Source organism: Drosophila sechellia, chromosome 3R, assembly GCF_004382195.2.
Source record: "Drosophila sechellia strain sech25 chromosome 3R, ASM438219v1, whole genome shotgun sequence".
NCBI classification, from domain to species: Eukaryota; Metazoa; Arthropoda; class Insecta; order Diptera; family Drosophilidae; genus Drosophila; species Drosophila sechellia.
Genome location: NC_045952.1, coordinates 23,443,591 through 23,466,900, shown reverse-complemented (window position 1 = coordinate 23,466,900; position 23,310 = coordinate 23,443,591). Strand labels below are relative to the sequence as shown.

At 45.6% G+C, this 23,310-nt stretch overlaps 4 protein-coding genes and 2 non-coding genes across 11 annotated transcripts; 3 read left to right on the top strand and 3 right to left on the bottom strand.

Moving 5' to 3' along the window:
• Window positions 1-191: 191 nt before the first annotated feature.
• On the top strand, window positions 192-4,825 carry LOC6621280 (prolyl 3-hydroxylase sudestada1). Of its 2 annotated transcripts, XM_032721651.1 has the most exons (7): window positions 192-346; window positions 2,318-2,408; window positions 2,467-2,606; window positions 2,663-2,860; window positions 3,343-3,537; window positions 3,599-4,216; window positions 4,457-4,825. In XM_032721651.1, exons 1-7 carry the CDS (start codon window positions 292-294, stop codon window positions 4,768-4,770), a joined length of 1,611 nt encoding a protein of 536 aa, XP_032577542.1. In that variant the 5' UTR covers window positions 192-291; the 3' UTR covers window positions 4,771-4,825. The 2 variants fall into 2 exon arrangements, with proteins under 2 accessions (XP_032577542.1, XP_032577541.1); XM_032721650.1 differs by lacking the exons at window positions 2,318-2,408; window positions 2,467-2,606; window positions 2,663-2,860; ... (1 more) ...; window positions 3,599-4,216; window positions 4,457-4,825 and adding an exon at window positions 546-2,217 and having other exon boundaries at window positions 206-346.
• Window positions 2,922-2,993, top strand: Trnad-guc. The gene has a single exon. It is a non-coding gene; the product is annotated as a tRNA-Asp (tRNA).
• Window positions 3,133-3,204, bottom strand: Trnad-guc. The gene has a single exon. It is a non-coding gene; the product is annotated as a tRNA-Asp (tRNA).
• A 7,195-nt stretch (window positions 4,826-12,020) lies between the features above and the next one.
• Window positions 12,021-20,397, top strand: LOC6607831 (mucin-5AC). 3 transcript variants are annotated; one of them, XM_032721813.1, is made up of 6 exons: window positions 12,021-12,114; window positions 12,520-12,657; window positions 14,606-14,820; window positions 17,513-17,753; window positions 17,900-18,196; window positions 18,258-20,397. In XM_032721813.1, the coding sequence occupies exons 2-6, from the start codon at window positions 12,618-12,620 to the stop codon at window positions 19,913-19,915; spliced, it is 2,451 nt and encodes an 816-aa protein (XP_032577704.1). In that variant the 5' UTR covers window positions 12,021-12,114; window positions 12,520-12,617; the 3' UTR covers window positions 19,916-20,397. The 3 variants fall into 3 exon arrangements, with proteins under 3 accessions (XP_032577704.1, XP_002032589.1, XP_032577705.1); XM_002032553.2 differs by having other exon boundaries at window positions 12,022-12,114; window positions 17,549-17,753; XM_032721814.1 differs by having other exon boundaries at window positions 12,060-12,145.
• LOC6607832 (kinesin heavy chain) lies at window positions 15,001-16,986 on the bottom strand. The gene has a single exon (XM_002032554.2). The coding sequence runs from the start codon at window positions 16,816-16,818 to the stop codon at window positions 15,208-15,210; it is 1,611 nt and encodes a 536-aa protein (XP_002032590.2). The 5' UTR covers window positions 16,819-16,986; the 3' UTR covers window positions 15,001-15,207.
• A 59-nt stretch (window positions 20,398-20,456) lies between the features above and the next one.
• On the bottom strand, window positions 20,457-23,308 carry LOC6607830 (ATP-binding cassette sub-family G member 5). Of its 3 annotated transcripts, none has more exons than XM_032721816.1 (12): window positions 23,291-23,308; window positions 22,880-23,036; window positions 22,697-22,805; window positions 22,448-22,638; window positions 22,232-22,376; window positions 21,711-22,176; window positions 21,539-21,656; window positions 21,392-21,485; window positions 21,199-21,337; window positions 20,952-21,143; window positions 20,707-20,893; window positions 20,457-20,650 (listed from the first exon to the last, which is right to left on the bottom strand). In XM_032721816.1, the coding sequence occupies exons 2-12, from the start codon at window positions 22,937-22,939 to the stop codon at window positions 20,537-20,539; spliced, it is 1,815 nt and encodes a 604-aa protein (XP_032577707.1). In that variant the 5' UTR covers window positions 22,940-23,036; window positions 23,291-23,308; the 3' UTR covers window positions 20,457-20,536. The 3 variants fall into 3 exon arrangements, with proteins under 3 accessions (XP_032577707.1, XP_032577706.1, XP_002032588.2); XM_032721815.1 differs by having other exon boundaries at window positions 23,249-23,307; XM_002032552.2 differs by lacking the exon at window positions 23,291-23,308 and having other exon boundaries at window positions 22,880-23,181.
• Window positions 23,309-23,310: the final 2 nt, after the last annotated feature.

The following is a 23,310-nucleotide window of genomic DNA, read 5'->3' as shown; positions in this document are numbered from 1 at the left end:
AAAGTGTGATTAGTGAGTTGAATGCTAATGCTGAATGCCTTTAAAGGTTACATTTCTAAACGTATGCATTCTATGAAAAAACCCCTTTTATTGTTTGAAAAGTGATGCGAATAGTTTTTAGCTACTAAACTTTAGCTAGGTATTCGATACCGCGTGCAATAAGCCAACTAACCAGCACTTGCACAGAACAACCGATATTTGCGACCGACCATCTCTAGCTGCACAAGCCAATTTTTTTATTTTCCCTGGCAAAGATTCACGTTTTTAACCGAAAATTTGACTCACAGCATTATGGAAACATCGAGCTCCAGTCCAGTAAAGCCCAGGAGAAAAGACAAGGACGAAGGTAAGTGGAAACAGTGAGAAATCTGCCCCAAAACGATAAAGCGAGGTGTGCCGGCACATCGGTGCCTTTGATTTTGCCCCTGCCTTTGATAACGCGTGTGTTAGTGCTGGTGTGCTTGAAAAACAGCCAAATTAAAGTTTAAGGTATGCCCCTGTTTGACCCGCTTAATGCCAACCCATTCACTATGTTGCCCTTGCAGATGGTCGTGCAGAGCAGGAGGATTCCGCGGACCAGGTGGGCGAGCCGCAGAAGAAACTCTTGCGCCTGGGCGACATCCTTGAAACAAATGAAGTGCTCCTGAACGAGGCGTATCAGCAACCGGAACTTACCAAGTGGCTCCAGACAGCCTGGACGGAGGAGAAGAGCCAAGGGACCAAGGAGAAGCAAACCGGTGCTCAGGTCTTCGCGGATCCCTTTCAAATCTGCCTTTTGCCCGGCATGCTGGAGAAGGGCCAAAGCAAGGCGCTGGTCGCCGAGATCATCCAGAAGGTGCAGTGGTCGCGCAAACAGATGGATTTGTATGAGTTCTACCAGAGCACCGACCTCTCCAACATGCCCGATTGCCGACTGTTGACCAACTTCCTGCAAGTGCTGCGCAAACAAGTGCGTCCCTGGCTGGAGAAGGTTACTAACCTCAAGCTGGACTATGTGTCCGCCTCCTGCAGCATGTACACCTGCGGCGACTATCTGCTTGTGCACGACGATCTACTTAAGGACCGCCAAGTGGCCTTCATTTACTATCTATCGCCTTGGGAAGGAGCGGAGGAGTGGACGGAGGCGCAGGGCGGATGCCTAGAGATCTTCGGTAGCGACGACCAGTGCTTTCCACAGTTTCCAGTGCAGCGAAAGATCGCCCCCAAAGACAACCAGTTTGCCTTCTTCAAGGTGGGTTCGCGCTCCTTCCACCAAGTAGGCGAGGTTACCACATTCGACTACCCGCGTCTTACCATAAACGGATGGTTCCACGGCGATACCAATGAGGCCTTCGTGGCCGACTCCCTGCGCGCCTTTCCCCGCCTGAATTACCTGCAACCCGATGGCCTTAATAGGCCACCACTTGGCCTGTTCCTAAACAACGTGTATCTAAAGGGGGCCACTCGCCGGAGCATCCAAAAGCGGATCGAAGAAAACTCCGAGATTTGTTTATATGAGTTCTTCAAGCGAGAGAAATTCGAATTGGCCCGGTCGCAGCTGCTGGCCGATTCGGATACCCTGAAGTGGCGGAGACAGGGACCCGCAAACGCACACAACTATGAAGTGCTGGATTTGACAACAGCCAGAGGCACCATACTGGAACTACTGCAACTGTTCCGTAGCCACGCCATGTTTGATTTGCTGCGAGATTTCACCGATCTGGATTTGGCAGGCACCGATGCCGAAAGTCCAACATGCAGCGTGGAACTGCAGCGCTGGTCCCACGGCAACTATACAGTGCTGGGCGACGGTTTGACCAGCGAGGAAAACACTTTGGACCTGGTTTACTACCTGAACGCGGCAGAAGGAGCAGCCGTGATCACATACCTCGCACCCGACGCCGAAATGCCAACAGCGAAAGCACCGGCGGACGGAAGGCGATCGGAGTACGATGACGAGGAAGAAGACGATTCCGTTCTGCTTACTATCACGCCTGTGGACAACGCCCTGAACATAGTATACCGGTGCGAGGGCACCACCAAGTTCACCAAATACGTGTCGCGCAACACGCCCCTTGAAAAGGGACCTGTTTTTGTTATTTCGTGCAGCTACAAGGAGTAGCATGTGATCCTGTTTCACAACATGCGCACAATTACTCCTCAAGGACTATTCACATTCATACCGTTCTACTGTACAGAAACTTTACATAATAAACTTTATAAAAACACAAAACAAAATAGCATAGTTTTTTGTCGAAGTAATGAAGTGTGAATGCAAAGAGCGCTTACGACCGCGATAAATCAGGAACTAATCTAACACTTCTCTTTAACTTTACAGATAAGTTCCGGATCGGGGCTACACTTGCATTTATCGTGGTCATCATTGGAATTGGCGTGCCCATGTGGTGGCGCACCACCACAGTCTACAGGTGAGTCAAACATGTCTGGCGGCGTTTTTCCAATTATACCTAATTGTTGCAATCGCAGAGTCAATTTGCCCTCGACGGAAATTTTGAGTCTGAGTGAAACTCCGATCAAAACGGCTGTGCAGGTGGCCATCTACACACAAGATACCAGTCGTGGCCAGTTGCTCATCGCCGAACTGCAGAGCGCCTTCAGCGACAATGGTGGGTACAACTGCATCATCCATTCATATTTCTAATCGGCGTGCACTTCCCATTAGAAATATGGTCCGTGGAATTCAAGCAGCTATCTCCGACGCCAAAGACCCAGGAAGCACACACGCCAGCTGCTCTGGAGAAGCTGTTGCTGGAGAACCATGTCCAGAGCGTTGGCGACTTCATGTTCATCGAGTGGCCAAAACTGCAGGAGGAGCTGCTACTAACCACCGAAAGATCGGCCCTGATGCGAAGTGATACACGTGAGTCTATTGCAATGATACGGAAACATTTGTTGGCTTTTTATGTCCGATGTTTTTAAGGTCCTCGATAGTATAGTGGTTAGTATCCCCGCCTGTCACGCGGGAGACCGGGGTTCAATTCCCCGTCGGGGAGAATGAGAATTTATTTTTTTTTAACCTTTTAATATTGTTCTTTTCTTCTATTATTCAAATTTAATTTGTATTTTTAAATTCTAAAATTATTTATATTATTATTTACATAAAAAGTGGTTCAAAAAAATATCTTTTACCGTCTCCCCGACGGGGAATTGAACCCCGGTCTCCCGCGTGACAGGCGGGGATACTAACCACTATACTATCGAGGAATACGAACGTTTTCGAATATTTTTAATGACGAATGAAACCCTTTTCTCCACATTTCAAGGACTAAGCTAAAATTACTCTAGTAAATTAAAGATTAGATAGATTAGGTAAACTAATAATGCTGTTTTATCACCTTTTAGCTTCCAACAAAATTGCACAGTTCCTGCACGCCAAGATCCTGCAGACGTATCGCATCAATCAAATTTTAAGTACCGATGAACGGATGGGCACAAAGTCGGAAGCTCCGCAACCAGCCTACGATGTTATTGTCTCCGTCCTTAATCCGAAACCGAGACTCACACACGCCAAGTGGAACATAGCAATGGCTGTGAAGAGTAAGTATTGAGGAACCACAAAAAGTCATCACTTACTCATGCCAATTTACATTTTCTACAGCTTACATTGAGCCCTGGTTGGCTAAGGTGTCCGGTGTGTCCAATTACACGGTGCGATCGCAGTGGAAATACCGAGTGGCCATTGAGGCTGATCTCAAGCAAGTACGCGACCAGAGCAAATTGGGGCGTCACTACGCCCTCCAGGAAACGGCTCTGCCTCATCTGCTCACATCGATTGCGCAGAATCTGAGCGCCAGCACCACCGACAAGCCAGCCATTAACCTGGTGGTGTACATTCCACCCTGCCACATCGCTCCGCTGCACATCTACAACAGCAAGGATCAGCGTCTGACGCGGAACGACGTAGATGCCTTCATTTCGCCACCGTGGGGTGGCTTCATCATTGCTAATCCGCCAGAGCATGTGTGCCTGTCGGCCATGAGCGATCAAGAGGCAGTTCCCTACCATGTCAGCACCACGGACAACATGCAGGTGATGCTGGACCAGCTGCACAAGCTGCTCGACATCAGCAGTGAGCTTCAGATGGAGGGCGTTAAGGTGGTAGACATCGAGCAACTGGAGCCACGTCGCTGGGAGTATGAAGCATACCTAAGACGCAGTGCCATTCGACACATATCAACAGCAAGCAGCACGCTCCAGAGCCTCATCAAACTGTTGGGTACGTTTTTAAAGACACCAATGAAGGATGTTTAGTCAGCATTTTTATTATTCCTATTTCTTATATTTTACAAAACTGAGGGCTCTTCGACAATCAAAAATGTTTGCAATTTCCGCTTTATAATTAAGTAGCTTTTAAATAAGTTTGACGATATTTTTATTGTATTGTACTGCTTGAGAAGTTTAATAACCAACTTAATTGGACCATATAATTTAATAATCGCTTCCTTCTCTCGTTTAGATCAAATCAGCTACATTGTGATAGACGACGAGGTGGGTGCCGCCATTACAAATTCCTATGCCGACATCTTGGCCGCCAAGGCTGCCCTTTTGGAGCACCGACTGGCCGACGCTTCGGTGCTGGCCAAGCGAGCGTTCGTGGCCTCGGAGCGGGGATTCTTTGACGCCAGCCTGCTGGCGCAGTTGTACTTCCCGGATGAGCAGAAGTACGCCATCTACATTCCACTCTTCCTGCCCATCATGGTGCCTGTACTGAGTTCCTTCAACATGCTGCGTGGTGTGCTGCAGGCCAGACGGAAGGAGAAGCAGTCGTAAACGAACTGTAACCAAATAGTATCATCACTCATTAAAAAAAATATTTTCTTTATAAGCTGTTACTGGTGCGATTTATTGGTTCACTTCGGTTTTACGTAGAACATGTCATCGTCAGGGCCTCGCGGTCGATTAGATTTGCCAGTTCTGTAGTACTCCAGCATGTTCAAGCTGTAGACTGCCGCGCATAACAAATAGGTAGAAATTATTCGTGCCAACATTTTGATCTATGAGATCTTACAGAAACCTGATGGAAATGGATTTAAAACTCAAAAATTTTGATCTGTCATAGAGTTGAATAATTTGAAAACAAGTCCACGTGCCACTAATCTTTTCTAAAGTTTTAAACGTTGGGAGTGCTGCATTTTGATGCCACGGCTGCTGGCGGACCAGCACGGTCCGCTCAGCGTGTGAACGTCGCGTATAGGTCAGGTTCAACAGCGAGATCGCTGCCGGATGAATGTCAGACGTGGCAGGAGGCCAGCCAGACACGCAGTCGGTGGGTGAGTCATATACGATTATATTGGCAATAAGTCTTGGTTCCGACTGATTTCAAAGTATCACTTACCGATTAAAAACACTTAATTGACGGAATGTTTATGGTATTCTATTAAACATCTTAGGTCATCATTTTTCATTAGTTAGTGATTAATAGGCAGAATTTAATAGGTTTTCTGTTTACCTTCTTAAATTTATTGTTAATTTGAAATTATGCAGTGCGCAGTTTTAACAGTTTCTCACAAATATTTGGAATTTGTGGCTATTCTTGAGTTTAAGGTATACCTTTTTAAACCAGACAAAGCCATCGCAATTGCATGCCATTGCAAATGGGCAGATGAAGGCAAACGAAAAAGCTACAAAAATGCGGCTGTCAAAACTCGTTAAACATGGAATTCAATTGGTAATGGGCCCCCAAAAAGCGGATGGAGGGGCTGAGGGCGGAAGACCCTAAAAAAAAGGGGGCGGGGCCGGGGTCGGCGTCAAACTTTGCGCATTAAAAGTAAACAGTTAATTTTTAATTGCTCACGGCTCGTTGGCTCTCGACAAAAGAGATCTCTCGGCATACCAACATATTCGACAAGTATTTGTCTTTCCAAAGGTTAAATATTATTTTAATGAGCCGCGCAGAGCGACAGGGACTTCAGAAGAGACAGAAACCTTTTCTCCACGCGGCCCCAAGACCGCAAAAAGGTCAACAATGTGACTTTTAGCGATCGCCAAATGCCGCCAACCCGCCAGCCAGGCAGCCAAGTGGTTTTGTGTCATGGTTTTTGTGCCATGGCGTCGGCGGCATATGGTGGATCTACCCAAATCGGAGTCTTTGCTGAGTCGGGATGACGCCTATTTGCAGCCTATTGGTAATTGCTGGCCGCAAGGGCCATCTGCATTTCCGGGCCACCGAATTGCTACGGGGAACGTGTATCGTCTTTTCCCACACGCACTTAGTCACGGCAAACCGCACGCACGTAAGAAATCAATTGAAACGGACTCGATTTTCTAGTTGAGTTGAAGATTTGGAGCTTTGGAGTTGGCCAGCCGAAGGCTAACACAATAACGAAACTAATTTTGATGCGGTTGTTAAGTGTTGCCAAACACCCAGGCAGCTTAAAGTGGAAAATGGGCAGAGGAGATTTGTCCGATATAAAGATGTTGCAGACAATGGATGGACTCCGGCACTCTTGCACTCGGGTACAACAAGGCGTATAATTAATAATTGATTGAGCCGCGTTTTCCACAAACAATGAATGACAAGGCAGGCAGCTGCAGTTGCAGTTGAAGAATTTCTTGGCCCGAAAATGGCACAAAGTACTGGGTTCGGAGGAGCAGTGGTGCCAAGATTTGGAGGCACACCAGGTGTGCCTGTGTGCCCATAAGTTGCCTATATGGCTGGCGAACGTAAAAGCCACATTGCCAAACGTTTACGGCCGCAATTGTAATCACTGTTTGACCAAAAGTGCACTGCTCGTTGTCGCTGATGCACTTTTTATAGCTCTGGTGCATTCCCACCGCTAAGTGAAATTAATAAAAATCGTCTGCACCAAAAACGTCAATGCGTCTGCGCAATGCACATAATTTGTTTAATTAATTACGCCAACACATTTTCATTGGTGGCCTATTGGGCAATTCTTGTTTGGCTGACGAGCGGCGATGTGATTTTTCACATAAAACGGCAAAAAAAGAAAAATGGAGACTCGCACTGAAACTATAACAGCCATTGAAAGCCGAACGGATTTCGCAGCTTTCGAAAGATTCAGCCATCGTCAAAGTGGAAGTGGATGCTGCACAGATGTTGCTGCTGAACTGATGCTGCTGCTGCCGCTGCCGCATCGGCAACATTCTCAGCTTGCCCCAAGGCCACTGGCATTCTGTCTGCATACGCTGACTCAAGATCTGGTACTGAGGATCTGCGGCGCTTTGTGAGTGGCAAGTTATGGTTGCAACTGATTCTGACCAGAAATGCTATGCGATCAAAGTTCAATACTCCGCTGGAGAGGAATAATGAATAATTTACAGGCATTGCCAAACATGCAAGTGATTGTGGAACAATTAACCAATTTGTTTCGGCTCAATAAAGTGGAAGCGAACGCTAAGCTAATATATAAAAAGTTATACCCGGCTACAGCATCAAAACTATCATCATCATCATCATCACAATCTGATGCGAGTGGCAGCCATGGGAAAGAGTCTCCAAGCTGGAAAAGTGTCGATGCCGACAAACCCCAAGGACGCTGGCTTATAAAACAAATAAAGCGAAATGTATTATACCCGTACAAAATATTACTTACCCTTACCGCAGTTTGACATAAATGCCAATTTAAATGCTGCAAAACGCATAAATCAGCAACGAGCGTCTAGCACTTTCGTACACTAAAAAAAAAATCAGATCAACTTGAAGGGCAGCGTTTTTTAAAATTTGAAGTTAGTTGTTCTGGAAAATAAGTAAATTCTATGTATCTATATCTTTATCACAAGTAATTTGGTTCACGTGGAATGTAATGTAGTAGTTGCATAAGCTAGAAGTTTTTTCTCGAGTGTACTTGCTGTTGTGTCGCTAAAAGTTGCTGCTGTTGCGGGCTGATGTTGCTTTTGTGCCTTGGCGTTGTTGTCGTGTTTTTGGCAAACAAACGATCAGCAAGTGGCGCTCCTCAAAAACGTTTTTGTGCAAAAATGTTTGCTGGCAAAACGAAGAAGACCCCTCGATGGGCAGAGATTTTGGGAAAAGGTAGTGTTGCTGCTGCGGCTGCAGGGTAATTGAATTAACATAAAATAAAAGTTGTCTTGGCAAAGCGCAAGCTCAACATCCTGGTCAGTGAGCTAGCCATAGCATTGGCCATTTGGCATTTGGCTCAGAATCTCTGGCCAGAATAATCACGAACAATGAAGACTGAACGGCGGAAAGCTCATTAACATGATTACAGTGAAGATTCGACTGCATAATAATTCACACATATTCCGGCATTACGAAAAGTGCATTTGTATGGGCATGCAATTAGTCACAGAGACCGCAGCATCTGCAAGTTGGAGATCCGAATTCTTTACCGCCCGCTGCCGCCACCGCTCGCCCCATTCATTCCCATAATTTAGCAAATATTTTTTTATTTTTTATTATATATTTTCCCATTTTGCCTCTATGTACACGGCATAGCAACTGCATTGGCTATAACATTTTCTCACGTTTCGTCGTGCAGATTTCGGCACAAGTTGCGCCTTGGTGTGGCCGATCCAATGCCTGGGATGGCATAGTATGAGATCTCGGTTGGCAGTTGCAGTGTGGTGGCTCCACAGTTCCATGCCTTCATGGCACTATAGTACCATGGTGATAATGATGATGGTGGCGAGGTCGCTGGATCGGCGGAGGCGGCCGACTAATGCACATTTTATGCAAATTTCGAATGCGCGATCCCCGTGTTTTGGGTTTGCTTATGGCAGCTTAGTCGGTTTACGAGTGCCAGTAAATGCAATTTAGAATGCTTGAATCTATTGACTGTCAATATGCGCAGGTATTAAACCTGTTTGCCTATATGTCTAATATCTGCAGATCTCCAACTAAATTCTTAAGTTATATTTAAGTTTTCAACACTACATTAAAGTTATAGCTATTAATTAATATATAGCAATTCTTACATTCAATTCAGAATGATGCAGCGCCTTAACCTGTTTATATTATTTGGTTAAGGCTTAAGAGCTACTCAATTTTGTTCTGAGAATGTTTTTAAATATATGCTTTTAAATATATATATGACCACAGATCGAATTAAACCAGTTCACGCATGTCTTAATACATTTGAGCCGGAAAAAATCATTAAATTGTGTGACTTGTCAGATATTTATATAACCCAACACATAAATAACTCAATATAATGTTAGGCCTATTAGCAATAGTTCTAGTTAGAAAAGATCTCTTACAACAGATTAAAAACAAGTTCGTTTCCTAAGTCATTCGTTTTTATGGAGACTTTTTACGTTTCTCTTGCTTATTTTCAAATGTGCCGCATCACGGCAATGCGTCAAATTAGCCAGGCAGTCCGCTCACTGACCACTGACCACTATCCGACTGCCTGACTGACCCATTCCAATCCAATCCCAGCGAGCGCCGCTGAGCTTTGATTTCGCAAGCGCCGTCGCATCCATAAAACTGTAAATTGCACAGCTGCGTCTCCGTCTCCATTTGCGGCTGTCGCTGCCACGTGCAATCCCCGAATCCGAATATGAGTCGGAATCCCCATCCCAATCTCAGGCAGCCAATGCGAAATTATATGTGTGTAAATACATTTATATGTACCTATGCAATTTCTTATTATGAGCGGTACGCTGCCAAAGGTTTTCAAAGAGCTGCACTTTATCAACGGGAAAATCTGCTGGCAGCCCATGCTCATTGCTGCACAATTACTCAACGACCTGGGTTTCCAATTCCCGCTCGAGTCCCAATCGCAATCCTCGACACTCGTTAGTGCACGCAAGAAAAAATTATAGCAAATAAAGGTGAGTCCAATTGAATCAAGTTCAATATAATTTGTAGCATGTTCTGAGGCTATAATCCTAACATTGTGATCTTATAGTTTCATAACTTAAATTATAAGATTGATTTTAAAATAGTATAGATTTTTCTTTCTGTGAAGTTTTCACTAGCTTTTGCTTGGTTTTTTGGCATTTTTTGGCGCGTTGCTGGTGGGATGGATGGGATGGGATCGAGAGTCGAGAGTCTGTTCAGGCGCATCTTCAGCTTAATTGAATTTTAGCTGCTGCTGCAGCTTCTGCTGCTGTTGGTGAATGCATTTTCCACCGGCTCCCACACGTTGTGCAAATGCTTTCGGCACTTTTACTGCACATCGGGCTTACATAATGAGTAAAAATTAAATAATTTACCCCGCCAATGGATTCTGGCGTGTACTGTAGCTTGTAGCTGCCAGGTGGAACACCGAATTCGTGTCTTTGTCGGCAAGCACATTCATCAATGTCAGGCGTTGAGTCCGAGGCCATTTGAGCTTCGAATAGATGGGTATTTAATTGAAAGCGCCCGCTAATTAGAATCCAATGCGCTTAGATGCTGTGTAATGCCCAGCGATGGATCGTGTCGGACCTCATCTTCCAATAACAATTGGGACTTGGGCATCTGGCACTTCCTTATTGCTGGCCTTTCCCACGCAGAGGGATCGCGTGAGTCATTGGCACACACAGGAGTTGGATCGCAAGGCGAACAAACATTTATTACAAACAGCATTACGGCTCTTGCACAATCGCAATCGGCAGCAAATTAGAAAGATGGCGGCCACTTCCCACAGCTTTTTTGGCAGATGGCTCCGCTCGGCTCCACTCCATACCACACCGGGTTGAAAGTCATCCTCCAGTTGACATTTTTTCGCCAGCTGCTGATCTGCATGACTTTGGCTGCCTGGCCTTTTTCCGGCAGGCAACCTCAACTTTGAAATGCCAAGCTGCCAGTTCAGTGCAGTTCGGCTCACTTCAGTTCAGTTCCAGGTGACATGACAGCTTGAGGTTGTTTGCCAGACATTTTTCCTGGGCAGCAAATATGGAAAATCTAAGCAGCAACGCCCAAGATCCGCCAAAGATCTGGCCAAAAGTAGCAGGCGTGTAAATTCCCACACTGCAGCAAATGCCGTCAGCCTAACCGTCACCCGAAATCCCCCATCCATGGAGCTCGATGCCACACTCACCCATATACACATAACCGGATTGGCGGTGGCACCGCGACTTTTGCCCCGACATGGCAGCCGCGGCAGCAACGGCAGATGGGGCAGCAAATGACAAAGCCCCGCCACGGCTATGACATAATACCCAGCGGAAGATGCAACCAACGAGCTTGGTGCACCACGTGCACTGCAAAAATCAAGAACATGAAATAGTTCGATTGGGAAATAAATTTGAAGTATGATTATCAGTACTGGGTTTTAATAACCTAGAATATTTGTAAGGATATGTCGAATTCAGATACCACAGAAAAGGCATATGTGGGCTACTAAGAAGGTTTTTATTTTGTTGTATTTTTCATTAAAATTATTTGTTAAATGTTTACATATTTTTCCTCAGTGTACAGCGGGTGTAATTGATGTGGGGTCGTTGGTCGGGCGGGGGAGTGCTTGCCCATAATCATGAGCGGGCCCTGCGGCCAGCTGACGTAAGTGATGAGCGCCAGCGACTCCTGCCAGGCGGTGTATCGCGTACAATGCAACCAAGTAAGTGTCGTATGGTCACACGCTGCGTATGCGTAATTTGCGTTAAGCATACGACAGCGAGCCGCAACCAAATAAGCAGCAGAACCAAGAAGCGATGGAAAAACAAGCACTAAACCGAACAGCAGACGACCACGAAGATGCGAGACGAAGCTGGAACGCCAATGCGCTGCTTGCGTCGACGTCGCACAGTAGTTAGTATATACAATTGGATCATAAAATATACTTTAAATAAAAGACAACTTTTCAACTATCTGTACTTACATTTTAAGATATCTGAGACAATTTGATGTTAATATTCTATTAAAAGTAAAGCTTTGATTTTACACTTAAAGACTTTTTTTAAACACGTCTGCTTTCCCGAATTTTTATATTAATATTTAAGACTTTTGTAGATTGTAGTTTACAACTGTGTTTAAATGGATGTATTTCAGTTTGGATCATCGAGATGGGATTATCTATTTTTACACATTTTTGCCCCACTGTGCACCAGTGCGGCTGCTGCCTTGGAAGCAGCGCCGCGATGGGCTCCAAGTGGTTTTCCTTTCGCTTTCAGAAATCATTTCGCTTCGACAACGTGGACGATAAAGTCACAGATCGCGCATCGCGAGCCCGCTCTGCCCGCTGAACTCGCCTGGTTCGCCTGTCTCCTCCGGTCGGTTGATGGTTGCTCCTCAGTGGATGTGGTTGGTGGTTGCTGACTGGTGGTTCTGCTGTGACTCTGTGTTTTCCGCTGTTTGCCCAGCCAAGTGCGGCGGAGGCAGACGTCTTCAACGTCTCGCTGCACCTTCTAAATGGGCTTTCCGTAGTTTTCGCACCTTGCGAAACACATTTCGTACGCATTTACATACAAGATCGAAGTTTGAAGAATTTTGCCCTGCTGTCCGCTCATTTCCTACATGACGGACAACTTTTTATGGCGATGATTTTCGCGTTGAGTTAGTGAAAAAAAGAAGCAAAAGTAACAAAGAAGCAAAAATCTTGTGCAGTGGGGAGTTTTGCAATCAAATCCCTTTCAATACTCATAAGATTTCTGGTGTTGTGCCCTCTTGTTTTGCAGTGCGATACATGTGAAAATCGACATTTACTATCAGCTTAATTGCTCTGGATTACTTATTGGATATCATCCTGATTTTGGATTATAAAAACTAATACAACATGCTGAGCATTAGAAATGCAATGATTGCCTTCCTTTTGGGTAAGTAAAAAATCTCAAAAAGGATATTATTTTAAGCAGTTGGGATTTCTAAAATGTTGGGCTTTATAACTAGAACTTAACAATTTACAACCGAAATAATAATTTATTTTATTACACCAATACAAAATTACGGCGCCTTTTTTTAATCTTTAATACCTTAAAAAATATTCTTATATTTCTTAAAGAACATGTTCAAAGATGGGTTAGGATTTATTTAACTATATTAAAAGTGTCAAAATTTTCGACTTCATGTTTTCCCTCTAAGTGAATATAATTTTTAACTCCTATATGGTTGACAATTTTTAAAAGTATTAGCTTAACCCTAAAATGAGCATTTACTTTCAGAAAAACCTAGAAATTCGATTTTGATTAAGTACAAACTTTCCAATCGTTTTTTTAACTAAAAACTAAGTTATGCTTTTTGTGATCCCATTTGCGGACGATCATTTTGCTATATTTGCTATATAATCACACATTGTGTCTGAACATGAAAGATGGCATATCGGTAAAAATAAAAAATCGCATGCTCATTAGGTTTTGTTTTTGAACATATGAAATACAGATACAGTGCGCTGCTTCAAGGTCCAACGCGAAAGAAATTAATGGGATTCAATGGGTTTCATATCGATCACATTTGAAATCAAGCGTAATTTGCTTGGCAGCCCCCGCAGCAGGCAAAAATGAAGACAAGGCTGAGAAATGGCAATTATACGGCTAAGAGTGGGTCATCAGTAAACATAATTACCATACTGTAGATTATATTTCCAGTGAGAGCTTGAGTGGGACAACGCCCAGCACAGTGGCTTGAGGGGATTTGAACTGCGTGAGAGCTTAGGTCGGCCCAAAGTTTTGACCAATTTGTAGGTTCAGCTCAGCAACCAAGCAATTGAAATCGGAATCGAACAATCTGCAATAGATGGGGGCAACAAAAGAGCTGCCTGGGATGCCTTTTGCCAGTGCCCCATGCCATCTGCCCAGTCATAGTTCACTGCCAAACAATAGGCTGCTCTGCTGGGGTGGAAAGTTGGGTTCGAAATTCACTTGAATTAAATGCGAATCAGAGTCGAGTTTCGGCCACAGCGTCTTTCTTTCTTCGAACTGTGCTGGATGGCTTGTTTTCTCTTTGTTTTGCATTTTGGGTTTCCTTTAACAATTTTTTTTTTTTTTTTTGGCATGATAAATGGGGGCGCACTGGGTGATTATGCAACCTGCGACTGCAATTTGCAGCCGTAGAAGAGGAGCTTTGTTCTGCAGCTTGCCATGGCAATTACACTTGCCTTAATTGCAGCAAAACCATCTTCCGCTGTCTGCAGAACAGAAGCTTCGAAGAATAAAAAAGATATATGCAAAAAAAGATATGTCTAAATGTATATAAAAAGCCATAGACAACAATGATACATTGTTCAATCTCAGGGTAATTAGGCAGACTCCTGAGTCTGTTTTGCTTTTAATGCCCCATGTACACATGTCCGACAAGCGTAATCCGTAAATTTGATTGACTTGGCATTTTAATTGAGCGACCCCTATTTGCCCAGTAGATCCAATGGATCCGTTTGTGACCACAGCGATCGCATATCGTTCGGCTGGCCAAAATGTTAATGATGTCGCTCGCCATCGCAAATACCAATCGATGCTCCGAAAAACTAAATAAAAAGCGGTCCCAAGCACTCACAGAACCGAGTTAGTGGCTTCACAGCCTTGGACCGCAGCAAGTGCTCCGGCACACATAAATCACGAGCTCGTCTCGCAGTTGTAAGCGAAAGTAAGGTCACTTGACCACCAGGGCACCAGGCACCATCACCAGCAGCATCGTCTCGATCGGCACCAGCATCAGTTCCCACTAAATACCCATTCGACTCGATTCTGGCACCACTTGAGGTGCCATTTGAAGACCAGACCTAACCAGATCACGATTTCTGACTTCTTTGTTTTGTTTCCACTCTTGCAGCAACGACACTTTGCAGTGGATGCGGATTTGCGCAGGCCCAGTTGCTCGACGAGGACGACAACCTGGCCTTCGGAAGACCCTGGCCCACATACAGCCTACAGAACATGCCCAAGACGCAGTTCACCTGCCACGACAAGATCCTGGGCGGCTACTACGCCGATCCGGAGACTCAGTGCCAGATGTTCCACGTCTGCGTCAAGCTGCCCGGAGTGGGGGTGAGTGATGTTGTGCCCAGGTGCAAGTGCTTCTGGTTGAGATCAAGGCAGCAGTGGCTCATGTAGCAAATGACATTGGCATAGAAATCATATATTTAATATGTGGGACTAAGTACTTCCTTTTTTGACAATAATCTTTTCTACAGAATCAAAATGGAAATACTTTACAAATTTCAATATATAGTATTGTTTATTGATCAAAAATTAGCCCTTAAGTGACTAACTTACATTAACCTATAATTTAATGATTTCATAAAGAGATTCGCAGTTTGACATGGGTCAAGCATTACAGGATATAGAATTTTTGATGTTGTAGGCAAATTTGATAGTGCTAATTTTTTGTATGCAACCTATCACAGCGTAAAACTGGCGGGCAAAACGAAAGACTTAGGCAACGAACTTGCCGACAGCCATTGGTTCCGTCGCGCCAGCTAAATGGCAAAGTGGCACAGTCAGATGCGCTGCACTGGGGAATGTGTGAGATGGCTCCAAATGGTTCGTGACTGGTCCGGATAGCCGGATGGCTTTGGTGCTGGAAAAACCTGAAGAAGAAAACGGTTGACTGGCTGACCTTTTAGCGGAGGCTTCGCTGGGAGCCGAGTGCAAAGTACTACTAGGGTCTTCCACCGGACTCGTCTGCGAATGGAGTTCATCTGCATCCTTCTGCGGAAGACGCGATGTTTTCCTGTGCCACCATCGCTGAGTTGTCTGGGATTGGGAATCGAACAATTTGGTCAGCTGGCGAAGCTGCCTTTGCTCATTATACTGCATATCCAAGCTTTGCCGTTCCCACATTTCCTGGAACTTGTCCGTGTACTCGGCGATTTTGTCCTGGAACTTTCTCGTTTGATCTCTCAACTTCAAGTTAATGGTTAGCATGAGATTGCTCTGCATATTCAGTTGACTGTTCTTTTGGTAAAGTTGTTGCTCCAAGTGGCAGTTTCTCTCCGTCAAATAATCTATATCCATCTGAACGTCCTTCAGCTTTTCAATGGACATTTCTGCCTCTGAGCGAATTTCCAGCATTTTCTGTTCAAGTTTCTGATCAAAATCTCCATCCAAAATGTTCTCCTCCGAGCTATCGTCCGCTTCAAGGCTCTGCAGAAATCGCTCTAGCTCTTCCTTGTCCACTACTAATCCTAAAGCCTTGTTCCTTAGACAGCGATATTTAGCCCGCTCCTGCCTTAACATTCTTCTCCACACTTCGGCGGGAAAACTGGTATTGGAGTTGAACGAGGGAGTGGGTGCCGGTGCCACCAGATCGTCCTTTCCCTCCGGTGGATCTGTGTAGTTGATTATCACCGTCCTGCTCCCGTTGCCCATTAGTTGATTGAGTAGCCTTGTCAGTCGAATGTTGTAGTACCGTATGTGAGTCTTTGGGCTGTTGGCCAGTACCTGGAACAAATTGATAAGCGTGTCCAATGGCGTGTCCGATTTGAGTGACGGCGAATTCTCCGTCACTTGCTGCAGGTGGACCAGCTGCAGTCTACCGCAAAATTTCCGCAACTGATCGCCATTCGTCTGTTTTACATGGACGGTGAAGATCAGGTGCGGGCAATCGCCGCCCTCAGCCACCTTGTCCATGACCCTCGCGATATAGGTGTGTACCCCGTGGGACGTGGCCACAAAGTGATCTCGGGTCGACCGGCGATTGCAACCCTTGAGGTTCACCACCAGGTCGTTCGTCTCCCCGTTCAGTTGGACGTAACGCACCGAAACGTGAACTTCCATGTTCGTCTCCAACTCGTAGATGCGGGTGAAGAGCTCATCCAAGATGCGGATGACCACATCTGACGGATCGGCTGCATGGTTAATTGGTATCCTGCCACAGCTGAAGACTGTGCTGATGCGTCCACCGAGGACCTGATCAAGCACTTCGCTAATTGCCTCCGCCCTCACTTCCAGCTGCAAGTCAGTGGGAGATGTCCAGAGTTTGCGGAACAGATAGACCCTCATCTCGCCGGGAAGAAGGCACTTTTTCTCCGGGCTGCATAACATAAAAGGAAAAGGAACAATCAAACCGAATAAGCTAAACGAGTTCTGTGCGCGTCTGTGATTTGTATGATTTTACTATTTTTTTTTAAGATAGAATAGATGCCAGCCTGTCAATTAGCCTACTGTTCACAGAACTGGCACCGTAGATCCATCGAGAACCAGATCGAGAACGTTCACTTCTCGCTGCCTGCGACGCTTCCCTGCGGCCAAGCCAAATGCCAAGTGCCAAGTGGAAATGCCAAAGTTTGCGACAGGCCACCGATCGCTTCTAGTTACTGTGGCATTCAAGTCGCCTCACAAGGAAGCCTCTGATTGGATATGTGCATCTACACTGCCGATCAATACTAGAAACTTTTCAATTAATTTGTTAGTACTTAATCGTGGCTATGTCAACGTCTCTGAAATTGCAAAACGTAAAGTTTTTTATGATTTATTGGTATCTTTAGTGTAGTTGAAATATTTCTTATTTTTATATCAATGATTATTTTTTTCAATTGCAATTTTTGCGTGTGTTGGCCCAGTTTGGACGGATTTGGTTTAAAGTTAACAAGCTGCAGCTGCTGCCTAGTTCTTAGCCTTAATGCTTTATTTTTTGGCTTAATCGAATTCACTTTTAACATTGAATTTTGCATGTTGCTCTGCCAATCTAATGGTGCTGTTTTTGGTGCTTTTGATGCTTTCGCTGTATTTTGCGCAGCTCCTTCATCGAAGAGCTAATCCGTTTGTCCAACAGGTGCAGGACTACCGATTCCTCTGTCCCAACACAACGGCCTTCGACCAGGAGCTGCAAATTTGCGCCAATTGGTTAGATGTGGACTGCGACAAGGCAACCTCCTTCTACGATAACGGCCACCTCAACGATCTCTATCGCAACGGAGACGAGAGCAAATCCGCCAACGAAGAGGAGGCAACCTTCCACCTTCAACGCGCCGAAACTGGTAAGCGCTCGATTTACACCAAACAAAATTAAGTTAAATAGGAATTTATTAGAATAAGGTATCGAATAGTATATTATTAAGTTACTTCGACGGAAATGACAGCCGTGACTCGAGGTTATTTTATAAAGAGATATCTTTAATTGCAGGCGATGTACGTCGCTCTAAGGAGAACCACAATAATAACAATATTAACAACAATCGTGGAGCGGACCAAAAACCACGACATCGCCACAATTATGCCCAGACAGGTGGCAGCTCTAGTTCCAGCTCCAGTCCGAAATTGGAGATCACGCAATCCACCAAGCGACCCATTTCCACCTATTACACGCCGACCACTTCGGGCAGCACCACCACATCCACTACATCGACCACAACCACGACGGAACGCAGCTACTACAACAACAATTACAACAACAATTACAGCAACAATGATGACTCGAAGCGTAAGAAACAATAGGGTCTTGGGATGCAGTGCCCAAAAATTAATCACGATCCCATCCACAGAAGACTTAGACGATATCTTCAAGGGTTCCCACAGCTCGCACTTCTTCTCCAACCGCCACGGGGGTCGGGAATACGACGAGGAACCCAGCCGCCCCAAGCCCAACGACTTTTCGGATTACCAGCGCAAGACGACCCGGGTCACGCCCACGCGAGGTCAACGACCCACTTCCGGTTCAAGTAGTCCGATCCCATCCAGCACCGCTACTCCCAGCACTACCAAGTCCCTGAAGAAGATCACCCTGCATGCCACCTTCAACACGGACTTCCTGGACAGCTCTCCGCATACCAAGAGTCCATCTTACAGCGCGGTCACCACTCCGCGGCCCAGCAGCAGCATCACCAGTCGCTTCAGCTTCGGTTCCAATGACTTTTCCACTCAGGAAAGGATTCAGCCAACCACATATAACCCCAACAACGGTGCCTACCGTTTCAAGACCACCTCGCCACCCGCCAGTTCCACCAAGGTGACGGGCAAGGGAGTGCAGGACTTTGAGAAGCGTAGTAAGCCCACATCGGCGGCTGTGCGGAAACAGAAACTGGGTCCTCAGGAGTCCAGCTTCATAAACCAAAACGAGTTTGTGGATTTATCGAAGAGCACAAAGATCCAGCAGCCACAGCCCTTCCAGCTGGCCCAGAATAAGCCTAACCAATTGGAACCACATTACCAGCGACACAAGCCACAGGTGACCCGAGTGGGTGGACAGGAGCCAGCTCCCTTCTCCGCACCAAGTTCCAAGCCACGTTCCTTCACCAGCCGGGGAAGCATCACCTACAAGGCTACCACCGAGCGTTATGTTGACCAAGAGCTGTACTATCCCACCACCAGTTCTACAACCAGGGCCAAAGAGGCCTACACACCAACAACCTTCCGACCCACCACCTATAAGAAACCGTACGAGCAGAGCTACCAGACCCAGCTAACCCATCGGCCCACCCAGGCGGCCACCAAAAAGGCAGCCCATTCGGTGACCTCAGCTCCACCCACTACCGCCAATCCGCATGCCAATGTGGATGAGGACGATGGACAGTACCATCCGGAGCTGTACGAAAACGACTTCCCTCGCAATCGCATCCGGTTCCTGCGCAATCGATCCACCAGCTCGACTACCTCGACCACAAGTGCTCCAGTGGTTTCCAGCAGACAGCCACATGGCTTCCAGCAGGCACATCATCATCTTAAGAGCCAACAGCAATCCGTCTACCAAAAGGAGCGTGAGCGGGAACGGGAACGTGAGCGGGAATCAGACCTCAGCGACGAGGATGAGCTCTTCAAGACCGCTCAGTCACTGAACTTTGGAGCGGCCAGCATCAACAAACTGAGGGCGGACATCTACAAGGCGGAGAAGACCTCGCAGCAGTACAACTCGCAGTACAGTCCGCAGCTGGCATCTAGTCCGCAGGCCAGCAGTAGCAGCAGCACTAGCACCACCAGTACCACAACTAGCACCACCACGACCACCACTCGACGACCTCCAACCACTGTCAGAACCACCACTACCACCTTTACTACGAGTGCACCACCCGTGGAGGCCAAGAAGTCGGTTAAGAGCAAAAAGGAGCAGCAGCAGCTGGAGAAGAAGGACCGTCCAGCTGGCAAGAGGCCCCCGCATGCAGACGAGGACACCAGCTACGATTACGCCTACTACGACACGGACTGAGCGGCATTTCTGCCCAGGACTCGCACAAACTACTTGCATAACCACACCCGATAGCCCATTTCCAGACCACACATAACCCCCACATACATAGGTGCCACAGTATTTTAAAGAGAAATCCTCCCAAGAATAGCATGCTCATCAGAATTTCACACTCCACTTGCGTACATATCTTACTTACGAACCGCTTGATTCCCATTAACACTCGCGTGCATTCATTCAATCCGTTTCAGATGCGTTCTAATGAATTTCCATGCGTGTATCTAGTTATTTAAATAAAAGGAATATATTGTTAGTCGTTAGACAATTGTTAAATTGAAGCGAATTGGCAGCGAAAACCGTATCGAGGACCGGCTGGGGAATGTTTTCAGAAATTCCATTGAACTATTTTGTACTTGTTGTCCAATATTCAATGAATTCACTACGAAATTGTATTAGCCTTAAGTTTTCTTGTAAATAAAATGATATGTAATTCGTAAACAAAATAGTTTGATATTTGTTGGTACCCTAAAGTAAAATTCGATGCAAAAACAAATGTTTGTACTTTTAAATAGATACAATGAGAATATTTTATTAGATTAAAGTTAAGTCTAGTGAAAACTTGGAAAGATGATATTTGAATCCTTAGTCCTTAAATTTCTGGCGAACACATCTAGGCATTGGAAATAGGTAAACCAGCATATTAAAGGCGGCCAAGCCTACAGCAAAAGCGCAGGAAGCGGCCACATCGATGGTTTCCTGTGCGATAAACGATATAATGATCCGATAAGCTACCATATTATTATCCCACTTACATCGGGATCCGGCAGTCCAAGTCGCTCGTGCATGAAATCCGCTGGTTTGGGACAGATCACAGAGGCGGTGGGAGTGCAGTTGAGTTTCCTCGACTGGAAGGCGATGCTGTGCAGCAATGAGGATGCGTAGCGTGTGTGAGTGCCCTTCGTGCTGTCCTGCAGCCAAGGTTGAAGTCCCTTGAAGGAGCTAATGGTACAAACACCTCAAGTAACTCCAACTATAGAATGAAGACAGCTTTACTCACCGCACAGTTCCACTAGCCAGTGCAATACTTTTGACAAGGACATAGGTCACCGCAATGGCTGCGTTGAAGGGAATCTTGACCACCAAAAGAAACGCGATCGTGAGCTGTTCAGCCAGCACAAAACTGGACCACAGGGCCACTAGCAAGTAGGCGAAGACAGTACCATTGTTGTACTTCACATCCAACAACAGACTGGAAGAAATAGTCATATACTTTCGAGTCCGATACCCAGAGTAGTGGAACTTACGGATACAGAACACAACTGGCTATGACGGCAGATACGGCGGAGAATGGTATGGACACGGAGTTGTAGGCAATCAGTAGAGTGGTGCCCGAATAGAGACCCTCTGGAGTATCCTGCGAGAACTTTTTGCGCCAAATGGGAACTATGGTAAAAGATGCTTAGACAGCTTTAACTTGAAATGAAAATCGAAACTTACATAGAGATATGGTAGTCAAAATTCCACAACCGTACGACAACCCCAAAATATTGAGGATCATGCCGTTTTTGGTGAAGAATCCATGGGAATCGTCCTAAAAAATTAGGATTAATTATGCGTTAAATGTGTCATAATTGATTGTCTTACCCCGACATCTGTGTAAAATGCCCATAGGATGCTTAAAGCCAAAGGAAGTAGCAAAAGGCGCAGAAATAGTGTCTTCATACCAACGAGTCCACAGGAGAAGGTTGATGCCAGCAGTTTCCTTAAATATAAATCAATAAAATATTGGGAAAATTGAAGTTAAAGCTTAACTTACAGATACAACATAACCCAAACTTTAAGCTCTCCAGGCTTTCCATATGCCAGGGGCACTTTGCCAGATCCCATGTTGTTTAGAGGGGCATCAGAGATCGGTGTTTCCCGGGAGAAACGTTCCACCAGCGCCTCGATCTGCTGGCTAGACTCCAGGAATCGATCGCGACTACGACGATCCACAGTGGACAGGCAGAGATAGTACATCAAAGGATTCTCGAGCTGAGGACAAGGGAATCCGATGCCATGGAAGTACTCCAGCATGGCACGAGTGCCTCCTGAGTAGACCACTCCGCCTAGGCAGAGGAATAGTGCTCTATCCAAGAATGGGAACACATCGGAGCGAGGCTTCTCCAGCGACAAAAGAATTCCGCAGCCCGTCTTCTTGGCCGTGTTGGACAAAATTGATATCAGCAGATAGGCACTCAAGGGATCCAGGCCATGGGTCGGCTCATCCAGCAATAGCATGACTAGAAGAAAATTTTTATTATTTAAGGAATCCTTGTGATATATCAATAATCTTACCAGGATCTCTGACCAACTGTATTCCAATGGCCAAACGACGCGCCTCACTGATGTTAAGATACTCCACTCTCTTGTGCGCCACTTGGGAAAGGGCCAAATCGGCCAGCACTTGCCGCACTTTGGAACTCTTCAGATAGCCACTTAACTAAGAAGAGATTGGGTATTTAATTCTACTCATATTCATTATCCTTTAGAAATATGTATAATTCTACTCACTATAGTGGGGGTATAGTGTAGTGTTTGGGCCACCGTAAGACCAGGAACAAAGGTGCAGGATTGGGTGACATAGCCACATCTCTGTTGGAACAATGCCTTGGAAAGCGGAGATCCATTGAGTAGCACCTGACCACGAGTTCCTCCATCGGCACGTCTAGAAATAACATCTAAAAGTGCTCTCTTGCCACTTCCTAAAATTGGTACAACTATTAATATTTTATTTAAAAAAAAATGTAAATAAAAATATACCCTTCGAGCCCAGAATGGCCATAACCTCGCCACTGTGCACGGTCAGATTGACGCCTTTGAGCACCAGGGCCGAATTGCCGGCTCCATTGAAACAGCCACCACCATCCACCTGTTGTTTAGGCCAAAAAGAAAACAATAAAGGTTTAATAGCAGGGGGTTTTCACGAGTCTGAAGAGAACGTACCTCGGTGGTGTGGAAAATGTTGTGGGCTTCCAGTACGTAGTCGCTGCCGATCATTTTCATAGCCACCGCTGGGAGAGCCGCTTTTGTTTGTTTATACTTCTCGTGCTCTTCGTTCCAAAAACACTCCGTTCGTCACTCAAGAGTGATTTGTTAGGAGCTGATTTCCAGTTCCAGGGAGGGAAGAGAGAATATCAAGAGTGTACAAGTGAGATGGGGATATATAGATTCTTGGTTATAAATTGGTATTTTGTTAAAACCGGAAACTAAAATTTTACGCGATAAACGATTAGAAAAAATCCTACAAATATTGTGCATTTATTTTGTATACGAATTCAAAAAACTTTAATACATTCTAGATATTTTAGATACTTTATTAATATATTCTTCTGTAGACCGCGAACACGTCCTCACCAACTGAGCGCTCTGTTCCA

Coding starts and splice junctions, on each gene's coding strand:
- LOC6621280 (XM_032721651.1), top strand. CDS start 292: ATGGAAACATCGAGCTCCAGTCCAGTAAAGCCCAGGAGAAAAGACAAG. Junction 2,607..2,662: donor GAGCGCCTTCAGCGACAATG/GTGGGTACAACT, acceptor ACTTCCCATTAG/AAATATGGTCCGTGGAATTC. Junction 2,861..3,342: donor CCTGATGCGAAGTGATACAC/GTGAGTCTATTG, acceptor ATCACCTTTTAG/CTTCCAACAAAATTGCACAG.
- LOC6607831 (XM_032721813.1), top strand. CDS start 12,618: ATGCTGAGCATTAGAAATGCAATGATTGCCTTCCTTTTGG. Junction 17,754..17,899: donor CCTTCAACGCGCCGAAACTG/GTAAGCGCTCGA, acceptor CTTTAATTGCAG/GCGATGTACGTCGCTCTAAG. Junction 18,197..18,257: donor CAACAATGATGACTCGAAGC/GTAAGAAACAAT, acceptor TCCCATCCACAG/AAGACTTAGACGATATCTTC.
- LOC6607832 (XM_002032554.2), bottom strand. CDS start 16,818: ATGTTATGCAGCCCGGAGAAAAAGTGCCTTCTTCCCGGCGAGATGAGG.
- LOC6607830 (XM_032721816.1), bottom strand. CDS start 22,939: ATGAAAATGATCGGCAGCGACTACGTACTGGAAGCCCACAACATTTTC. Junction 22,806..22,879: donor ACATTTTCCACACCACCGAG/GTACGTTCTCTT, acceptor CCTAAACAACAG/GTGGATGGTGGTGGCTGTTT. Junction 21,657..21,710: donor GTTTGGGTTATGTTGTATCT/GTAAGTTAAGCT, acceptor TTTATATTTAAG/GAAACTGCTGGCATCAACCT.